Here is a 21,661-nt window from a genome sequence, read left to right as displayed (position 1 = left end):
ACAGGAAAGAACATTTCCACCTCAGAGCCACAGACTTTACTGTTTGCCGTTTCAAGCATTCCCTGGCTAAATCCTAACTTCTAGGCCACTTTCTTACTATAATCTCTTATTCTTTTCCTTGAATTTCAATTTAAGTTGTATATTAATTGATTTTTATTTAAATTCACCTCCCCTACTAGCTCCATTAGAGCAAACACCACGTCTGTTTTGTTCAAAATACATTATTTTATCCCAGGCCTTTGCTGAATAAATGAACACCTTTTAAGTCCTCATAGTTCACAGCACGAAATCACTCTATGTATAAGACTCGGAGAAAAGAAAAATAACGAATGTAAGTATGATGTATTAAAATAACTGAAATATATACTGAGATAAGAGCTAATAGAATTAAAGGAGTCATGAAAGGAAATGTATAGAACTGCTTTTTTTAAAACAAATCTCATAAAACTATTTGGCCTTTAGTCCATGTACAACCTTTATTTATTTATTTTTTTTTTTAATTAAGAATTTTAAGCACAAGAACCTGTATTTATATTACCAAAAAGAGGCAAAGAGATTGTTAGGCATGAATGGGAAAAGGGCCTGTTTATCCAAACATCAACAAATAATCATTCTTTCTTACATCCGATGTGTTGAAAAAAGGGCCTGACAGCTTGGGAAAGCCAGTGTTTTCCTACAGCCACCCTGTAAACAAAGTGGTGGGGACTAGGCAGTCGAGAAACTACTTCTGGGCAGTTCTGCTTCTGAGCTATCTCCACTTAACTGTCTGTCAAGGCACTATTTAAGCCTTGTTCAAATTTGTGCAATTTGTAAACAATTTTTTAAATGTTTACCCAGGATATGTTTATTTTCTTCATCTGAGACTCACAGGTTATATAAAATCAACACGAGGGAACCCTGTTCACAAACTTGAAGCAAAAACTGAGCTATGGTTTGGACAGGGATTGACTTTCTGCCCACTCACACTTACTCAAAAGCAAATATGATTTATGGTCTGCAAAGACCCCTAAGAGCTGGGATTATTCCTGGGTTGACCAACATAAAGCTCCCCACTGTCTAGCACATGGTAACACTTAAGTGATTACTGAATAACTGACTAGTGATAAACAAGTTTTGGAAGGGGTTAGTTAGTAATGGGTAACAGTCATGATACTCTATAAAAGATGAATATTTGAAGCCATATCATAACCTTTCACAATGAACACTGGTGTACTTGCATGGCATATCTTTTGCTATCACATTTGGAGAGTAATGAAGTACAGCTCTGAGATCATACGCTTTGAAGACGAAGTCAGATAGAACTGGGTTTGAATTCTAATCCCGCCTCTTACACGTAGTGTGATGTTAACACCTATAAATACGACAACTTCTACCTCACAGTATACAACAGATGAGATCATGTGTATATAAAATGCTTTGGACATAGTAAGAGCACAATCAATGCAACAGAAGGAGCCTATTTTCCCAAAATGCCTCCTAATTCATGAAATAGTTCTCACAGAGCTATAATACTACAAGAGTAAACAACCAGCTAATGAATATTCCATGAAGAAAAGATTATTCAAGTGTCTCAAAATACAATCTGGGCATAAGAACTATTTTAAAGAAGTAATTTAAATTAGTCAGAAAACTTTTAAAGTTACTCACAGCTAAACACAAGTTAACTTTAAAACTATTAAAAGTGATACCTCTAATTATAACCGAAACAACTGGGTAGCCTGAGTACCACCAAAGGAATGTGCTCAATCCAGTCAACACCCCTAATCACACAGACTCAACCTTCTTGTTAAAGCTCTAGCTTCCCCTCTGCCTTCAAGCCTGTCAACAGACAGCATAAGAGTTTAAAATGTTGTATCTATTAATAAGAAAAAGTTACATTTACAAAATCTTTTCCTCTGATCACAAAACCTAGAAATATTTCTCTTGGAAGGGGGAAAAAAAACAAAAAACACTGCCTAATTTTAAGTCCTTTGTCCATGTCTTTGGCATGATACTTAAATCACAAACAACATTGTAGACCCATGAAAAACATCAACTACACATCCAAAAAAGGCAAAAGAAAGAGGACACTCATTATATGACATATCAGCAGGATTCTTCTACCTCTGGAAAAAAAAAAAAAAAAGCCAATCTTTAAAAACAAGAAATATAAAACCCCAAACCCTAAATAATAATACCATACATAATTAATTATACGATTAGATGAAAGACTGAAGTTCATCGTGATTTATCAAAGAATAATTTTTTACTAAAAATGTTAAAGAATTATGAAGTCCAATGTGATCATTACTTAATAATCCTTATGCCACTGAAGCCAAATTCTGTACTCAAGAACATCTCAAATTCCTTTAAATTTGACATAATAAACTATGTTTTCCTATAAATCTTTTAAGAATTGGTATTACCCAACGGAACCAAAAAGAGGGGGCAAAAATTTTAGCAGAAACACACACATACAACAATTTGGTGAATGAATTTATTAAAGGTATAAATTAAAAGTCTCTGTATTGACCCTGAGCCTCCAACTGCAAAAGAACCACACAACAGAAGTTCCCCTTCCCCCTATCATCTACTGGAGAGATTCGATATTTAGGCCATGCCAGAATGTAAGTACAAGCCAAATTATGCAATCTTTACTACAGTTCACTCAGCTATGATCCTACCTAGCCTCTTCCTCTTTTAGGACATTTTATTTTTCGTCATCCCAAAGAGGAACATGTAAGATTTAACAGGCAAACTGGGACCAATATTAGGCAATTTTAAACATTTATCAAAATTTTGATTTATCTTATACAGATACACAGACATAAAATAACCTTTGTTCAAATTCACATATTATATCATTATGGCTAAGAGCAGGGAAAAAAAAAAGACATTCAAGTTTTTTCAATATAGGAAATAAATGACATAAATTAAAGAAAATCCAAACAATGGAATTATACACAGCTATAACCTTCAAAGAAGAAGCTCTCTGAATATTGACATTAAGAGTAAAACAAAGGGGCGCCTGAGTGGCTCAGTCGGTTAAGCGTCCGACTTTGGCTCAGGTCACGATCTCACAGTTCATGGGTTCAAGCCCCACGTTCGGCTCTGTGCTGACAGTTCAGAGCCTGGAGCCTGCTTTGGCTTCTGTGTCTCCCTTTCTCTCTGCCCCTCCCCTGCTCGCACTCTGTCTGTCTCTCTCTCAGAAATAAATAAACATTAAAAAAATTTTTTTTTAATTAAAAAAAAAAGTAAAACACAGCAAGGTATAGACTAAGTTGCATAATATGCTACCATCTTTTAGAGAGGGCAGGGTGGCAGAAACAGATTTGTTTATGTTATCATTTGCATAAAATACAGCCATAAGGATACATAAGAAACTAGAAATCCTAGTTGCCTCGAGGGGAAATAGGGGACAAGGGTGGAAAGGTTTTTTAACCCTTTGTAACTTGAATTTTGTACCACATAAATGTTTTAACTGATTCAAAACATTGATTTTTAATGACTGCTAATTTAAAAAAGAAAAGAGGGGTGCCTGGATGGCTCAGTCAGTTAAGCATCTGACTTCAGCCCAGGTCATGATCTCAGGGTTCATGAGTTCGAGTCCCACATCAGGTGAGCTCGAGTCCCGCTTCGGGTGAGCCCCATTTCTCTTTCTGCCCCTCGTGGAATTCTCTCTCCCTCTCTATCCCCTCCCTTGCTCATCTGCACCCTCTCACTCTCTCCAAAAAAAATTTTGATTAATTAATTAATTAATTTAAAAAGAAAAAAGAAAAGAAAAAGCCTTCTGCAAGCTTTTTTACCATTCTGGAAAATAGAAGGGAAATAATAATAATAATAATAATAATAACTACTTAATAGAGTTAATGAGACCTTACAGAAAGTATCACCAGATTTCACATCAGCTAGCATGGTGGAAAGTATTATATTTTAGGGATTCAACCTTCTTCATACTTACTGGGATGCTCCAGACTTGCATTCCATCACTGTAGCCGATCATAATCAGCAGAGGCGGCTCATTCCCAGTGCTGTGTATTTCATGAAATTCCAGATTTCTTGATGTATCTGCATTAGAATTAAGTCACAAAGAAGCAAATTAAAAAGTAAACAACTACTCTTCTTTAATATTATTAGTGTAACAGTTGTTTAAATTGTTTTTCAATGATGTATCACTAAATTCTATTCCTGAAAACATTATTACACTATATAATCCAAGTTAACTAGCTTGGGTTTAAATTTTAAAAAAAGAAAAATAAATAAACAAACATTTTTTCAATAAAAAGTATTTGGAAGACATCATTTAAAAGAAAGTGAACAGGGATCAGGAAGCTGAAATTAGAAAACTAGTATTTTTTTTTTAACAGTACTTATAATTATCTGCACAAGTAAGGTTTTAAAAACCAAAGTCTCATTAGAGAACTTGGGAATATTAATACCAGGAACAAAACCATCTATCTGTAAGTGATACATGAAAATAAAAAATTTTACTAAAATTAATTAAATATAAATATGAAGTGTAATCTGCTAGAATTTCTAATATTTGTAAATTTAACAGTGGAAGACAAGTTATATTCCTTCATGTATAGGAAGTGAATCCTGATATACCTGAACACCAGGCATAGAGTCCACTACAAGAGAATTATATGTACTTGTGTAATCAACTTCCAATTCACATCAATGAATATTAAGCATCTGTTATAAAATCAATATGACAAAAGATATCCTTCCTGAACAAAACTATTGCACCTCACAAAACACTAATTCAAGCATTCTATTCTTAAATCACAACCTTATCTTCCAGCAAGTTTGCTCAACCACTTCCATTATGATCCATTCTCTGACTTCATTAGGCCCTCAGGTCCACTGACACCCCTACCTTCTCTCTATTCTATAGATCATCTTATATTGACTCTCTTTCCATCTTACACTCTTGGATCAATTATCTCAGTAACTTCTGTCAATAATCTACAGTCTCAAATCTCTTTTTGTGGAATCTCTGCATGGTGCCCAACTCACAAAATCTCAATCCTAGATGAATCCAACTATCCATTCTCTTAGTACATTCTATGGCAATCCAGCACTGCTATAGAAATATCACACAAAATATCACCTAGGGGCACCTAGGGGCTCAGTCAGTTAAGCATCTAACTTTGCCTCAGGTCATAAGCTCACAGTTCATGAGTTCAACCCTCACATCAGGCTCTCTACTGTCAGCACAAAGCCCAGTTCAGATACTCTGTCCCCCTCTCTCTCTTCTCTTCTGCTCTCACACACATGCCTACACATGCTCACTCTCTCTCTCTCTCAAAAATAAAAAAAAAAGTTTTTAATCTTTAAAAAAAAGAAATATTACACAATCCTACTACATTATCTATTACATTAAAATGAAGAATTTCAATTAATCATGAGCCAACCTTACCAGAAAAGTGAAAAGGCAAGCCACAGCAGGGGAAAAGAGACTTGTAACAAATATAACCCCACAAGGACATATCTCATACACATAACAATTAAAAATCAATATGAAAAAGTCATTAGAAAAACAGGCTGGAGACGTGAAAAAACACTTCAAAAAAAGGATATTCAAATAAATCCATCATCAATAAATATGAAAAGTAGCTCAATCGCATTTGTAATTAAGGAAGTGTTGATTAAAACCACAATGACAAAGGGCCCCTGGGTGGCTCAGTCGGTTAAGCACCCAAACGTCAGCTCAGGTCATGATCTCACAGATCTCATGGTTCATGAGTTTGGGCCCCACATCGGGCTCTGTACTGACAGCTCAGAGCCTGCTTCAGATTCTGCATCTCCCTCTCTCTCTGCCCCTCCCCCGCCCTCTCTCTCAAAAAGATAAACAACCGTTAAAAAAAAATTTTTTTTAAACCACAATGACAAAACCAAGGGGCAGGATGTGAAATAAAGTAATTGTTTATTTACTGCTAGTGAATGTAAAACAGTACAATCACTTTGGAAAACAGTTTGACAATATATTCTCAAATTGAAGATACCATGCCCTTTGACCAAGTAGTTCTACTCCAGATATACACTCACTTGAAGCCAAGAGACAAGCACAGGAATATCCATAGCAGCATTAACTTTAAAAATTTTTTTCAAGCCTATTTATTTTTTTCTTAGTAATCTCTACACCCAACGTGGGGCTTGAACTCACAACCCCTAGATCAAGAGTCACACACTCTACCAACCGAGCCAGCCAGGCACCTCCATAGCAACAGTATTTGTAAAGAGCCAACAGCTGGAATCAATCCAAATGTCCATCAAAACGAAAGTAGAAAAGCACAGTGGGTATATTGCAACAATGGAATAGTACTGAACCACTGCCATACATCATAATATTGATGAACGTACAAACATAATAAGCAAAAGAAGCCAGATATAAAAAAAACTATATAGTGAATAATTTTATTTATGTGAAATTCAAAATCACTAGGCAATTAGGTAGCAATATTCTATTTCTTACCCTAGGTGATTGTTACACAGGTGGTTTTGTAAAAATTTGTTCACTGAGCCATACTTTTGTATTATTTACCATGATATATTTGCACAATAAATAAGGTTTTAAAAAATCATAAATTGAAACAATATCCCTCTTCCTTTATTTGACTTCATTACTCTCCTCTCCTTCTAGAAGCTAAATTCCTTGATTATTTGCCACTGTCATCTATTCTGCATTTCTTTCACCCCAAATCCATTTCAAAACGTTTTCTGTTCTCACTGATAATCAATATAATCTCAGCAATAATCTCCAAGTTGTTGAATGCAATATGTGTTTTTTAAGCCCATCTTTTCAGACTATTTAGCAGCTATAATCAATGCTCATCAGTTTCTCCTTAAAATATTTTCCTTTGGTTTCCATGTACAACCTTCTCCTAGTTTTCCTCCTACTGCTCTAATCATTCCTTCACCATTTCCTCCACTGGCTCAACCCTTTCCACCTATTCTTTAAATATTGAAGTTGTCCAAAGCTAATTCCTAAACACTCTTTTCTTCTCACAATATACCCTCTCAAGTGGTCTCATTCCATCCACTAATTCCATTAGTGTATGCTAGTGACTTCCTCAACATAGGTTTTTGGATGTCTCAGTAGAAAATCAAATTCCACTCAAAGATGATTTCCCAGGCACCTCGGTGGCTCAGTTGGTTAAGACTCTCACTTCGGCTCAGGTCACTGTCTCGTGGTTCATGGGTTTGAGCCCTGCATCAGGCTGTGGGCTGACAGCTCAGAGCCTGGAGCCTGCTTTGGATTCTGTGTCTCCCTCTCCTCCTCTCACACACACACTCTCTCTCTCTCTCTCTCTCTCTCTCTCTCTCTCTCAAAAATAAACATTAAAAAAAAAAAAGAAAGATAATGATTTTGTCGCAAACCTGATCTTCCTCCAAGGTTCTCAATTTTGGTGAATAGAATGATTATCTAACCAGTTGGCAAAGTCAGGAATCACCTTCTTCCTTCTCTCTTGCAATAAATCTACCACCAATCTATCACCTGTGTCTTCCTAAACAGCTCTCTTCTTACACCAACATCAACTCCAAAAGCATAAAATGGCTTCCTGCATCCACCATTGCCCATAAACTCCATACAACAGGTGCTTTTTTAAAAAATACAAATAATGACATACTTCTTCACCTCCATCCACTATATTAGTTATGCCCCATTGCTCAAATATAAAGATCAAAATGTTTAACAAAGCTTATAATCAGTAATTTTTTTTACTTTCTTTTGACACAAATTCACTGGCACAAAGTTAACAGCACATGGTTCTATGTCTAGGAAAATTCAGAATTACAAACTTATTTTCCAAGGGCATAATTCTCTTTATATCTAACATCAATATGGTCTTTCATAGTTTTCGATGTGCTCTGATACCTAGATCATCTAATCTGACACACAACAATCCTGTTTTATACAAAGAGCAGGAGCCAATTTCATTTTGACAAATTAGGTATAATTTACTCAAAACTAAAGAAATCCCTCAGGATTTTTTTTTTTTTTTGAGAGATATTACATGTGAGCAGAGGAGAAGGGCAGAGGGTGGGGGAAGGAGGAGGGGGAAAGAGAGAGAGAGATTTTGAGAGAATCTTAAGTCTCACACCTAGCACAGAACCCAACTTGGGGCTCAGTCTCATGACCATGAGATCATGACCTAAGCCAAAATCAAGAGTCAGACACTTCACCAATTTGTCCACCCAGGTGCCCCAAGAAATCTCCAGATTCTTGATACGCAATCCAGGTATCTTTCTAATACAGCTACCATCTTGATCACAGATTATTATTTTTAGAAGGGCTCAAATGCCACATATAAAACCCTGAGGTCATTATATGAACAAAATCTCCTTTCTCTTATTTTAGATTCTGCTTAGTCACTGGCACTACTTTTCTTTCTCTGGATGGTGGTACAGAAGACTTCATTACTCTTGAATGAAACTCCTAATTTTATAAAAATTGTATGCATCCTTATTCTTTGACTTTCCTTTATATCCTCTATTATACCATCACTGGTTATTCTACCCATAGCTGCTCTTTATCTTCTTTTCTGGTTTCTTTTTTATTCCACCCATAAATATGGATTTTGCAGTCTCTCCTTTAGAGATATGTAGCATTCTTTTGTGGTTTTAGACAACAATGTTCTCCTTTCATTCACCCATCTTCCAAAACCTTGTCCAGTCTTATAAGTGAACGTCATACTGCACTCTGTACACTCTCCCTCCTTACAAAAATGTTTGCAAATGGTGGAAGAGGCAGGGGCTGGGTTTTCGATTCACCTAAAACCCAGTTTTCGACTCACCTAAAAAATCGAGGTGTAAAGTGAAATTAGATCTTTCTCCCAAACCAGCTTCTTCTGTATTCCACATTGTACTAATAGCAGCAACACACTGTCAATACCCAGCTAGGTACACCTGGTGGGTGGCTTAGTCGGTTGAGTGTCCAACTCGATTTTGGCTCAGGTCATGATCCCAGACTCATGATCCACAGTCAGCATGGAGCCTGCTTAAGATTCTCTCTCTCTCTCTCTCTCTCTCTCTCTCTCTTCCTCTGACCCTCTCCCCCACTCACACTCTCTCTAAAATAAAAATAAAATAAAATAAACTGCCAATACCCAGTCTAAAAACTGAGACGTCATTTTTAGTAGATGCTAGTAGATGAATGAGAAGTAAGGCAGAAAAGAATGTTTCAGCCAAAAGGCCTCCTGTACAAAGATTCTGAGGAATGAAAAGTTCTGTGCCATTAATGACCTGAAAGCCAAGTGGGGTTGAAATATAGCTTTTGAGGGGACATAGATGGGAAAAGGAATAAGAGTTTGAAGCACTTGTGAGACATCTAAGTGAAAGGTCTAGGAGACAGCTGAAATGTGGACCCAAGCACACTAGAGCAACAGAGACTTGCAGCAGCTATTATCTTTGTATGCTTCACACACTTCTTACTCTAAACCTCCCCCCTTACCTGGTAATTGATCTCACTCCCCACTAAGCATAGGAACAGGCACACAGCCAGTTGAGCCAATTCTAGTACTACATCCTTGGCCATTGCAACTATACCAGTAACTGGAAGGTAATCTTCCTGGATCACCGAAAGAATACTTTGTCCTCCTTGATCATATAGCATAATCATAAAGGTATGATCAGAGAGCTCTGAGTAATCACTGCTCCATCCTCGTTAGAGAAGTCAAAGAAGAGAAGCAAGCATTCATAAAGAAGTAGTGGCAAGAAGTGAATGACTAGAAGTTTCAAGCCACTATCCTTTCCAGCTATATGATACGAGTAGGATAAAGAAACTAATTCTCCTGGGGCACCTAGGTGGCTCAATCGGTTAAGCATCCAACTTGATTTTGGCTCAGGTCAGATGATTCCGGGGTCATGGGATCAAGCCCCACATCAGACGGCATCTGCACTGAGCGTGGAGCCTGCTTGGGATTCTCTCTCTCTTCCCCTCCATCCCTCTCCCCCACTCGTGCTCTCTAAAATAAAAATAAATAAATAAATAATTCCCCTATGAAAACTAGTATGGTGCCTCCTCAAAAAAATTAAAAACAGAATTAACGTATGAGCCCACAATTCCACTTATGGATATATACTCAGAAAAAAATGAAAACAGAAACTCAAAGAGAGATTTGTACACAAATATTAATAGCACAATTATTCACAAAGCCAAAAGATGGAAGCAACCCAAATGACCATCGATGAATAAACAAAATGTGATATATACAAACAATGCAATATTATACAGCCTTAAAAAGAAAAGAAATATATTGTATATAATATTTAATAATTATTTATATATATTTTATATATATTAAATGTAATATAGTATACATTATATCATATTAAAAGGAAATACATGCTACAGCATGGATGAACCTTGACATCTGGAGTGAAATATGCCAGACATAAAGACAAATGCCACTTACAAAGTACCTTGAGTAGTCAAATTCATAGAGCCGGAAAGTAAAATGGTGGTCGCCAAGAGCTAATGGGAAGGTGAGAATGTGGGGCTGGGTACAGAGTTTCAGTTTTACAAGATGAAAAGAGGTCTAGGCATTGTTTGCATAACAGTGTGAATGTACTTTACACTACTAAACTGTACACTTAAAAATGGTTAAAATGGGGGCACCTGGGCGGCTCAGTTGGTTGAGAGACTCTTACTTTCAGCTCAGGTCATGATCTCATAGTTTGTGGGACTGAGCCCCACAGCAGCCTCTGTGCTGTGCAAAGCACAGGGCCTGCTTTGGATTCTGTCTCTCCTTCCCTTTCTGCCCCTCCCCCACTCACTCAGGCTCTCTCTCAATTAAAAAAAACATCTTTTTAAAAGATTAAAAAAGGGGCGCCTGGGTGGCTCAGTCAGTTAAGCGTCCGACTTCAGCTCAGGTCACGATCTCACGGTCCGTGAGTTCGAGCCCCGCGTCGGGCTCTGGGCTGATGATGGCCCAGAGCCTGGAGCCTGCTTCCGATTCTGTGTCTCCCTCTCTCTCTGACCCTCCCCCCGTTCATGCTCTGTCTCTCTCTGTCTCAAAAATAAATAAATGTTAAAAAAAAAATTTTTTTTAATAAATAAATAAAAGATTAAAATGGTAAATTTTATGTTATATGTATTTTACCACAATAAAAAAAATATTTGATTCTCTTAAACCAATCACACCTGGAAAAAAAACAAACCTGTTGAATATAAAAATGGATACCTAAGTATAATAGTGAGTACTATACTATACTATAGCATAGTATATATAATACACTATATAACACATGGAATATAGTAGTATACTAGTAGTTTTATACTAGAATTGACCAAGTCAAGATGGGCTAGGGAGTGATAAGAATTTCCCTTCACAGGCTAGAAGGTTGGCAGTTCTTGTAATACTATAGAAAACCAGCTGGTTAACATGATGCATTTTGGGACTCAAATTATACGCTCTCCTTTAGGGAATCTGATAGAAAAATGTTAGGATATTAACTTGCTTTGGCTACTTCTTGTGCTTTTTCCAGTACAATGCCTCAAGAAAAACAAGCTTAGATATAAACCAGACTGCCTGGAAGCAGAAAGAGAATAGTGACAATGACACTAAGGGACATAATCCCACTCTCCAATGAGTTCCAAAAGCAGTAGTCTCTACCTAACACCAAGTCAAAGTTAATGCAACGATTAAGAATGGAGACAGCTAGGAAAACCCAGGATTAGAGAGTCCCAATAAGCCATGATCCTTAGAATTATCTTGTCAGTCGTCAACTACTCAACCCCCAACCATGATAAGTCATAATGAAACGGGCTGCAATCTGGAGACAAAGGGCCAACTGGTACCACTCTTATCATTCCAAACTAAAAAGCACAGCTTCCAGGCCTGATGAAAGGAGGAGAAAGCAACCACCAGAGCAGAATTTTCAATTAGAACACTGTAACTTTTAATTTAATTAATAGTTAATAGAGTTTCATTAATAACATAAAATAATTTAAATCTATAGACAGCTAATAATAACCTTCTAAATTATTCTGCAAGACTTTGAATGGCACACTGGACCAGACTGACTTAAGAGATATATTCACAACATTTCATCATAAAGCAGCAGAACACACATTCTTTTTGAGTGCACATGGAACACTCTCCTGAATAGATCAGATCACATATTTGGTCACAAATCAGTCCTCAACAAGTAGAAAAAGACTGAGATCATATCGTGTATACTTTCAGACCACAACACTATGAAACTTGAAGTCAACCACAAGAAAAATTTGGAAAGACGATAAATACATGGAGGCTAAAGAACACCCTACTAAGGAATCATTGGGTTAACCAGGAAATTAAGGAAAAAATAAAAAAAATACATGGAAGAAAATGAAAATAAAAACATAACAGTCCAGAACCTTTGGGATGAAGCAAAGGCCATCCTCAAGAAGAAAAGTCTCAAATTCACAACCTAATCTAACACCTAAAGGAGGTAGAAAAGGAACAGCAAATAAAGCCTAAAGCCAGCAGAAGAAGGGAAACAATAAAGACTAGAGCAGAAATAAATGACATAGAAACAGACAAACAAAACAAAACAAGAAACAGAACAGACCAATGAAACTAAAAGCTGGTTTTCTGAAAGAAATAATAAAACTGATATATCCCTAGCCAGACTTATCAAAAAGAAAAGATAAGAGACTCAAATAAAATCACAAATGAAAGAGGAGAGATCACAACCAACACCACAGAAAAACAAACAATTATAAGAGCATATTATGAAAAATTATATGCCAACAAACGGTAATCTGGAAGAAATGGATAAATTCCTAGAAACATACAAACTACCAAAACTGAAACAGGAAGAAATAGAAAATTTGAACAGACTCAAAATCAGCAAACAAATTGAATCAGTAATAAAAAATCTCCCAACAAACAAAAGTCCAGGGCCAGATGACTTCCCAGGGGAATTCTACCAGACATTTAAACCAGACATTGAAAGAAGAGTTAATATACCTATTCTTCTCAAACTGATCCATAAAATAGAAATGGGAGGAAAACTTCCAAACTCATTCTATGAGGCGAGCATTACCTTGATTCCAAAACAAGACAAAGATCCCACTAAAATGGAGAATTACACGCCAATATCCCTGATGAACATGGACGCAAAAATTCTCCAAAAGATACTAATAAATCAAATCCAACAGTACATTAAAAGAATTATTCACCACAATTCTTGGACTGCAGGAGTGCTTCAATATTCATAAATCAATATGATATGCCGCATTAATGAAAGAAAGGATAAGAACCATATGATCTCTCAACAGATGCAGAAAAAGTATTTGACCAAATACAGCATCAATTCTTGATAAAAACCTTCAACAAAGTAGGGATAGAGGAAACACCTCAACATCAAAAAGGCCATATACAAAAGACCCTTAGCTAATATTCTCAATGGGGAAAAACTGAAAGCTTTTCCTCTATGGTCAGGAACAAGACAGGGATGTCCACTCTTACCACTGTTGCTCAACATAATATTTCAAGTCCTAGCCTCAACAATCAGAAAAACAAAAAGAAATAAAAGGCATCCAAATGGGCATGAAAGGAGTCAAACTTTCACTATTCATAGACAACATGATACTCTATGCAGAAAATCCAAAAGACTCCACCAAAAAATTGCTAGAACTGATACACAAATTCAGCAAAGTCACAGGATATAAACTCAATGTACATTCTGTTGCATTTCTATACACCAATAATGAAGGAGCAGAAAACAAAATCAAGGAATTGATCCCATTTAAAATTGCACCAAAAAAACGTAAGATAGCTAGGAATAAACCTAACCAAAAAGGTAAAAGTTCTGTACTCTGAAAACTATAGAACACTTATGAAAGAAATCGCAGATGACACAAAGAAATGGAAAAACATTCCATGCTCATAGGTCGGAAGAACAAATATTGTTAAAATGTCTACACTACCCAAAGCAATCTAGCCATTTAATGCAATCCATATCAAATTACCACCAGCATTTTTCACAGAGCTAGAACAAACAATCTTAAATTTGGATGGAACCAGAAAAAGCCTCCAAATAGCCAAAGCAATTTTTAAAAAGAAAAACAAACCTGGAGGCATCACAATTCCAGACCTCAAGCTATAATACAAAGCTGCAGTCATCAAGACAGTATGGTACTGGCACAAAAACAGATATACAGATCAATGCAACACAACAGAAAACCCAGAAATGGACCCACAACTAAATGGTCAATTGATCTTCAACAAAGCAGGAAAAAATATCCAACGGAAAAAAAGACAGTCTCTTCAACAAATGGTGTGGGAAAAACTGGACAGCAACATACAAGAGAATGAAACTGGACAACTTTATTACACCATACACAAAAATAAATTAAAAAGTGGATGAAAGACCTAAATGTAAGACAGAAAACCAGAAAAATCCTAGAGGACAACACAGGAAGCAATCTCTCTGATATCGGCCATGGCAACTTCTTATTGGCATGTCTCCAGAGGCATGGGAAACAAAAGCAAAAATGAACTATAGGGATTTCATCAAGATAAAAAGCTTCTGCAGAGCAAACAATCAACAAAATTAACAGGCAGCCTATGGAATGGGAGAAGATATTTGCAAATGATGTACTGGATAAAAGCTTAGTATCCAAAATCTATAAAGAACTTATCAAACTCAATGGCCAAAAAACAAATAATCCAGGAAAGAAATGGACAGAAGACATGAAGAGACATTCTTCCAAAGAAGGTATCCAGATGGCCAAGAGACACATGAAAAGATGCTCCACATCACTCATAATCAGGGAAATATAAATCAAAACCACAATGAGATACCACTTCAAACCTGTCAGAATGGCTAACATTAACAACACAAGATGGGGCACCTGGGTGGCTCAGTCGGTTAAGCGGCCGACTTCGGCTCAGGTCATGATCTCACGGTCCGTGAGTTCGAGCCCCGCGTCAGGCTCTGTGCTGACAGCTTAGAGCCTGGAGCCTGTTTCGGATTCTGTGTCTCCCTCTCTCTGACCCTCCCCCGTTCATGTTCTGTCTCTGTCTCAAAAATAAATAAACGTTAAAAAAATTTAAAAAAAAAAAAACAAAAAAACACAAGAAACAACAGGTGCTGGTGAGGATGTGGAGAAAGGAGAACCCTCTAATACTGCTGGTGGGAATGCAAACTGGTGCAGCCACTCTGGAAAACAGTATGGAGGTTCGTCCAAAAATTAAAAATAAAACTACCCTACAACCCAGCAATTGTACTACCAGGTATTTTTCCAAGGGATACAGGTGTGCCGTTTCGAAGTGACACATGCACCCCAATGTTTATAGCAGCACTATCAACAATAGCCAAAGTATGGAAAGAGCCCAAATGTCCAACAATGGATGAACAAATAAGATGTGGTGTGTGTATATACACACACACACATACGTACACACAATGGAGTATTACTTGGCAATCAAAAAGAATGAAATCTTGGCATTTATAACTACGTGGATGGAACTAGAGGTTATTATGCTAAGTGAAATTAGTCAGAGAAAGAAAAATAACATACGACTTCACTCATATGAGGACTTTAAGACACAGAACAGATGAACATAAGGGAAGGGAAGCAAAAATGATATAAAAACAGGGAGGGGACAAAACATAAGAGACTCTTAAATATGAGGAACAAACAGAGGGTTGGTGGAGGGACTGTGGGAGGAGGGATGGGCTAAATGGGTAAGGGGCATTAAGGAATCTACTCCTGAAATCATTGTTGTACTATATGCTAACTAATTTGGATGTAAATGACTGAAATGAAATGAAATGAAATAAAATAAAATAAAATAAAATAAAATAAAATAAAATAAAATAAAATAAAATAAAATAAAAATAAAATAAAATATTAAAAAAAAAAAAAACACCCTGAAAGACTCCACCAAAAAACTACAAGTACTAATAAGTGAATTCAGTAAGCTCACAGGATACAAAATCAGTGTATAGAAATCTGTTGCACTTCTATACACTAACAATAAAGGAACATAAAGACAAATTGTGAAGGCAGTCCTATTTATGATTATATCAAAAATAACAAAATACCTAGAAATAAACTTAACCAAAGAGGTGGAAGCTCTGTATTCTAAACGTGATCCCTGAAACCATAAATATCCTAGAAGAGAGCACAGGTAGTAATTTCTTGGATATCAGCTGTAACAACACTTTTCTAGATATGTTTCCTAAGGCAAGGGAAACAAAAGCAAAAATAAACTATTTGGACTATATTTTTTAAAAGCTTCTGTACAGCAGAGGAAACAATCAATAAAACCAAAAGATAACCTTCTGAAAAATAAATAAATAAATAAAAATAAAACAACTACTGTAAGTTCAATAGCACACACAGACTAAAATAATTTTCAAGCAAGACCCATCTACATTTCCAGGTACATTTTACTTCAATAAAGCAAAGGCTTTATGGAATATTATGCCAGCAATTCTTACTCACTATTTAAAAACAAAACAAAAACAAAACAACAGAAACCATGCTTAAGTAAAGATTATTTTGACATTTTCTAAATGTTAATTTTGTGATATTAAAATCATTTTGTTTTTTGTTGTGGACATGAACCTATGCCTTTAAAAATTATTTTCAGTAATCCCTATCAAAATAACACCAGCATTCTTCACAGAGCTAGAACAAACAATCCTAAATTTAGATGGAACCAGAAAAGACCCCAATAGCCAAAGCAATCCTGAAAAAAGAAAACCAAAGCAGGAGGCATCACAATCCTGGATGTCAAGCTGTATTACAAAGCTGTAATCATCAAGACAGTATGGTACTGGCACAAGAACAGATATACAGATCAATGGAACAGAAAAGAAAACCCAGAAATGGGCCCACAAATGAATGGCCAACTAATCTTTGACAAAGCAGGAAAGAATATCCAATGGAAAAAAGATAGTCTCTTCAGCAAATGGTGCTGGGAAAACTGGACAGCAACATGCAGAAGAATGAACCTGGACCACTTTCTTACATCACACACAAAAATAAACTCAAAATAGATGAAAGACATAAACGTAAGACAGGAAGCCATCAAAATCCTAGAGGAGAAAATAGGCAACAACCTCTTTAACCTCAGCCACGGCAACTTCTTACTTGACATGTCTCCAGAAGCAAAGGAAACAAAAGCAAAAATCAACTACTGGGACCTCATCAAGATAAAAAGCTTCTGCACAACTAAGCAAACAATCAACAAAACTAAGAGGCAACCAATGGAATAGGAGAAGATATTTGCAAACGACATATAGGATAAAGGGTAGTATCCAAAATCTATAAAGAACTTATCAAGTGTAACACCCAAAAAACAAACAATCCAGTGAAGAAATGGGCAAAAGACATGAATAGACACTTTTCCAAAGAAGGCATCCACATGGCTGATACATGAAAAAATGCTCAACATCACTAATCATCAGGGAAATATAAATCAAAACCACAATGAGACACCACCTCACACTTATGAGAATGGCTAACATTAACAACTCAGGCAACAACAGATGGTGGCAAGGATGTGGAGAAAGAGAAACCCTTTTGCACTGCTGATGGGAATGCAAACTGGTGCAGCCACTCTGGAAGACACTATGGAGGTTACTCAAAAAATTTAAAATAGAACCACCCTACAATCCAGCAATTACACTACTAGTTATTTAACCATAGGATACAGGATACAAAGGGCCACATGCACCCCAATGTTTATAGCAGCACTATCGACAATAGCCAAGTATGGAAAAAGTCCAAATGTCCATCCACTGATGAATGGATAAAGAAGATGTGACATATATATATACATATACACACACACACACACACACACACACACACACACACACACACGTACAATGGAATATTACTCGACAATCAAAAAGAATGAAATCTTGCCATCTGAACGTGTATGGAACTAGAGCCTATTATGCTAAATGAAACAAGTCAGTCAGAGAAAGACAAATAGACGATTTCACTCAGGTACAATTTAAGATAAAAAACAGATGAACATAAGGGAAGGTAAGCAAAAATAATATAAAAAGAGGGTGGGGGACAGGGGCGCCTGGGTGGTTCAGTCAGTTAAGTTTCCGACCTCGGCTCAGGTCATGATCTCGCAGTCCATGAGTTCAAGCCCCACGTCGGGCTCTGTGCTGACAGCTCAAAGCCTGCAGCATGCTTCGGATTCCGTGTCTCCTCTCTATGCTCCTCTGCCTCTCATACTCTCTCTCTCTCTCTCTCTCTCTCAAAAATAAATAAACATTAAAAAATTTAAAAAAAAAAACAGAGTGGGGGACAAAATATAAGAGACTCTTAAATACAGAGAATAAACTGAGGGTTGCTGGCAGGGTGTTGGGTAGGGGGAAGGACTAAAGGGGTGGGGGCAATAAGGAGGACACTTGTTGGAATGAGCACTGGGTGTTATATGTAAGTGACTAATCACTAAATTCTATTCCTGAAATTATTATTACACTATATGTTGACTAACTTGGATTTAAATTAAAAAAATAATTTAAAGCTAAGGGGAACCTGGATGGCTCAGTCAGTTAAGCGTCCAACTTAGGCTCAGGTCATGATCTCACAGCTCGTGAGTTCAAGCCCCGTGTCAGGCTCTGTACTGACAGCTCAGAGCCTGGAGCCTGCTTTGGATTCTGTGTCTCCCTCTCTCTCTATGCCTCTCCTGCTCTCACTCCGTCTCTCTCCCTCAAAAATAAATAAACATTTAAAAAATAATAATAATTAAAAGTTAAAAAATAAAAAAATAAAAATTATTTTTAATATTTCACATATGTTGTATAACAAGCTTTTGCTACTATCTGGCACTAATATTTCCAAGACGACAACCATTTGCTTTGTTATTAAGGTAAGTAAGTTCTCTAGGGGCACCTGGGTGGCTTAGTCAGTTAAGCATCCAACTTTGGCTCAGGTCATGATCTCACAGTTTGTGGGTTCAAGCCCCACATCAGGTTCTATGCTGACCATTCAGAGCCTGGAGCCTGCTTTGGATTCTGTGTCTCTCTGACTCTCTCCTGCTTGAACTCTGTCTCTTCTTCAAGAATAAACATTAAAAAAAAAAAAAAAGGAAAGAAAGAAAGTGCTCTAATGCTAAGCCTGGCTGGCTCAGTCAATGGAGCATACAACTCTTGATCTCAGGGTTGTGGCTTTGACCTCCACACTGGAAGCAGAGATTACTTAAGAATAAAATATTTAAAAAAAGAAAAAAGAAAGAGAGAGAGAGAGCTCTCTAATACTTTCTGACATCCACTAAACAAAATATACTTCCAGAAAAGAAAGAAGAGTCTGAATTCAAGAGGAAAAGATAGAAAACAAAAGATGAATAGTTACCTAGTTATTAATGAAGGAAAGGAAAAAAGAAGGAAGGATACACTAGTAAACAAGGCAATTTAACAGTCATAAAGAGAAAGAAAATCAAAGATATAAGAAGCTTTCAAAGGCAAACATAGTAGGAAAAGTTTATAAGTCATAAATAATTACCCATACAAATGAATTTTTATTTCCCACAAAGAGAGCCCAACAAGTTGCTATTATTTGAATGAATCAGCTAATAAAGAATCCAAAAATGCAAAAAAAAAAAAAAAAAAAAAAAAACCAATTTGCAGAAGTGCTACTTAGCCTCTCTCTCCTGGACAGTAGCTTAAAGAAAAAAAAAATACAGCATCACATTTTTAAAGTCTTAGAGGAGATGAAGACTCAAGAGTATGATATCGGTCAAAGCCCCACTAGGAAATGAAAATAATTCAGTGTGTTCATAACTGAGAATTTAATAAAGACAACTGGTTACAGACGACAGAATAGCTGAGAGACTAAAAAAGGAACTTTGAGGCTGCCTATTGTATTAACAACAGTAGGAAACCATTACCACCCCGAGGCTAGGGAGACAGAGAGTATAGGATGCTGGGTCATCTGGCAAAAACTGGAACACCAATGGAACTGCCTGGAAGAAGCTAGAACGACAGAGGAAATGCAGTCACTAACAGAGAGAGGAGAAGGAATAATACTCTTCCTTTTCTCCCATCCTCTCATTCAATTTCTCACCAATGCCTCCCAAACTCAGCAGAAGACAACAGACATGGTATCATGGGAAAAAGACAATGGGCAGCCACCTTGCAAGGGAGCAGGATGGAACAAAGAAATGGAATGCAGGAATGTATCTGAGAACAAAAGAGCCAACCCAGACATAAATCTTGTCCAGAAAAAAATGTTAAAAGTCTAAAAAGTTCAACAGTACTAAGTGTGCAGTTATAAATCCTATATAACTGATCAAACATTAACTTCTCTAAGAAATCTTTATGTCCTAAAGCTTAAGGCTAGGCACCATATGTTACAGTTACTTTAAGACTTTTACAATACAGGGGCGCCTGTGTGGCTCAGTCAGTTAAGTGTCCAACTTCGGCTCAGGTCATGATCTTACTGTTCGTGAGTCCAAGCCCATCGGGCTCTGTGCTGACAGCTCAGAGCCTGAAGCCTGCTTTGGATTCTGTGTCTCCCTCTCTCTCTGCTCCTCCCCCACTCATGCTGTATCTCTCTGTCTCTCAAAAATAACCAAACATAAAAAAAAAAAAATTTTTTTAAAGACTTGTACAAGTTCTAATGAAGTTTCCATAGTGTGGTTACGTTACTTTTTAAACTAAAAATAAATTTCGTTTGAAAACTAAAAACTTACTGTAGAGAAAGTAATCTAAAGTAAGAGTTCTCTTTTTAGAATTAGGTCATCCTCCAACAAACATTTAATTCATATGTTCCAAAAAAGTTAAAACCATACCATTTAAATCTGCATTTTCAAATCTGACCCAGACTATTTTCTCCTTTTCTTCTGTCAGAGGTGTTCCACTGTAAGCCTGCATAGTAAATAGAAAGGTTTGAATAAAAATGTTTTACAGTTATAGTATTACAGAAGTTCAAGACAAAAAGTAACTTAAATAAAGCCAATCTTATCTCTTTCCAACTTCACCAAGATGTTCCAACATCTTAGGAACTAGCACATTTTGTAATATCTTTACTCCCAAAGAAAGTTATATAGAACTGTGATAACCTTGGCCAAAAAAGGGGGTTTTAACTTATTAAAGAATTGCAGAAACCTAAAATACAATGATCATAGTCTATTAGGAAACATCACTATAACTGAAAGGCACTCAAAAACCTACATCACCCCCTATATTGATCAACAAATAAGAAGGCTTAAGAAACAAACAAAACTGGGGGCGCCTGGGTGGCGCAGTCGGTTGGGCGTCCGACTTCAGCCAGGTCACGATCTCGCGGTCCGTGAGTTCGAGCCCCGCGTCAGGCTCTGGGCTGATGGCTCAGAGCCTGGAGCTTGTTTCCGATTCTGTGTCTCCCTCTCTCTCTGCCCCTCCCCCGTTCATGCTCTGTCTCTCTCTGTCCCAAAAAATAAATAAACGTTTAAAAAAAAAAAAAAAAAAAGAAACAAACAAAACTGGGGCACCTGGGTGGCTCAGTCAGTTGAGCATCTGACTTTAGCTCAGGTCATGATCTCATGGTTCATGGGTTTGAGCCCCATATTGGGCTCTGTGCTGACAGCTTGCTCAGAGCCCAGAGCCTGCTTCGGATTCTGTGTCACCTTCTCTCTCTACCCCTCCCCCACTCGCACTTTGTCTCTCTCTCTCTCTGTCTCTCAAAAATAAGTAAATGTTAAAAAAAAAAAAATTAAAAGAAAAAGAA

The 21,661-nt window shown here is 36.8% G+C and overlaps 1 protein-coding gene across 12 annotated transcripts in view; it reads right to left on the bottom strand.

Annotated features, from left to right (window-relative positions):
- Window positions 1-21,661, bottom strand: part of BCAS3 (BCAS3 microtubule associated cell migration factor) — a 608,014-nt gene that overhangs the window by 575,982 nt on the left and 10,371 nt on the right. For all 12 annotated transcript variants that reach the window (XM_042915733.1, XM_042915732.1, XM_042915730.1 and 9 more), the window contains 2 exons: window positions 20,745-20,820; window positions 3,941-4,047 (listed from right to left, as the gene is read on the bottom strand). In XM_042915733.1, coding sequence (XP_042771667.1) covers window positions 3,941-4,047; window positions 20,745-20,820 — 183 coding nt within the window. The remainder of the gene's footprint in view (window positions 1-3,940; window positions 4,048-20,744; window positions 20,821-21,661) is intronic.

Source organism: Panthera leo, chromosome E1 (assembly GCF_018350215.1).
Source record: "Panthera leo isolate Ple1 chromosome E1, P.leo_Ple1_pat1.1, whole genome shotgun sequence".
In the NCBI taxonomy this organism is placed as follows: Eukaryota; Metazoa; Chordata; class Mammalia; order Carnivora; family Felidae; genus Panthera; species Panthera leo.
This window is presented reverse-complemented; position numbering and strand designations above follow the sequence as displayed.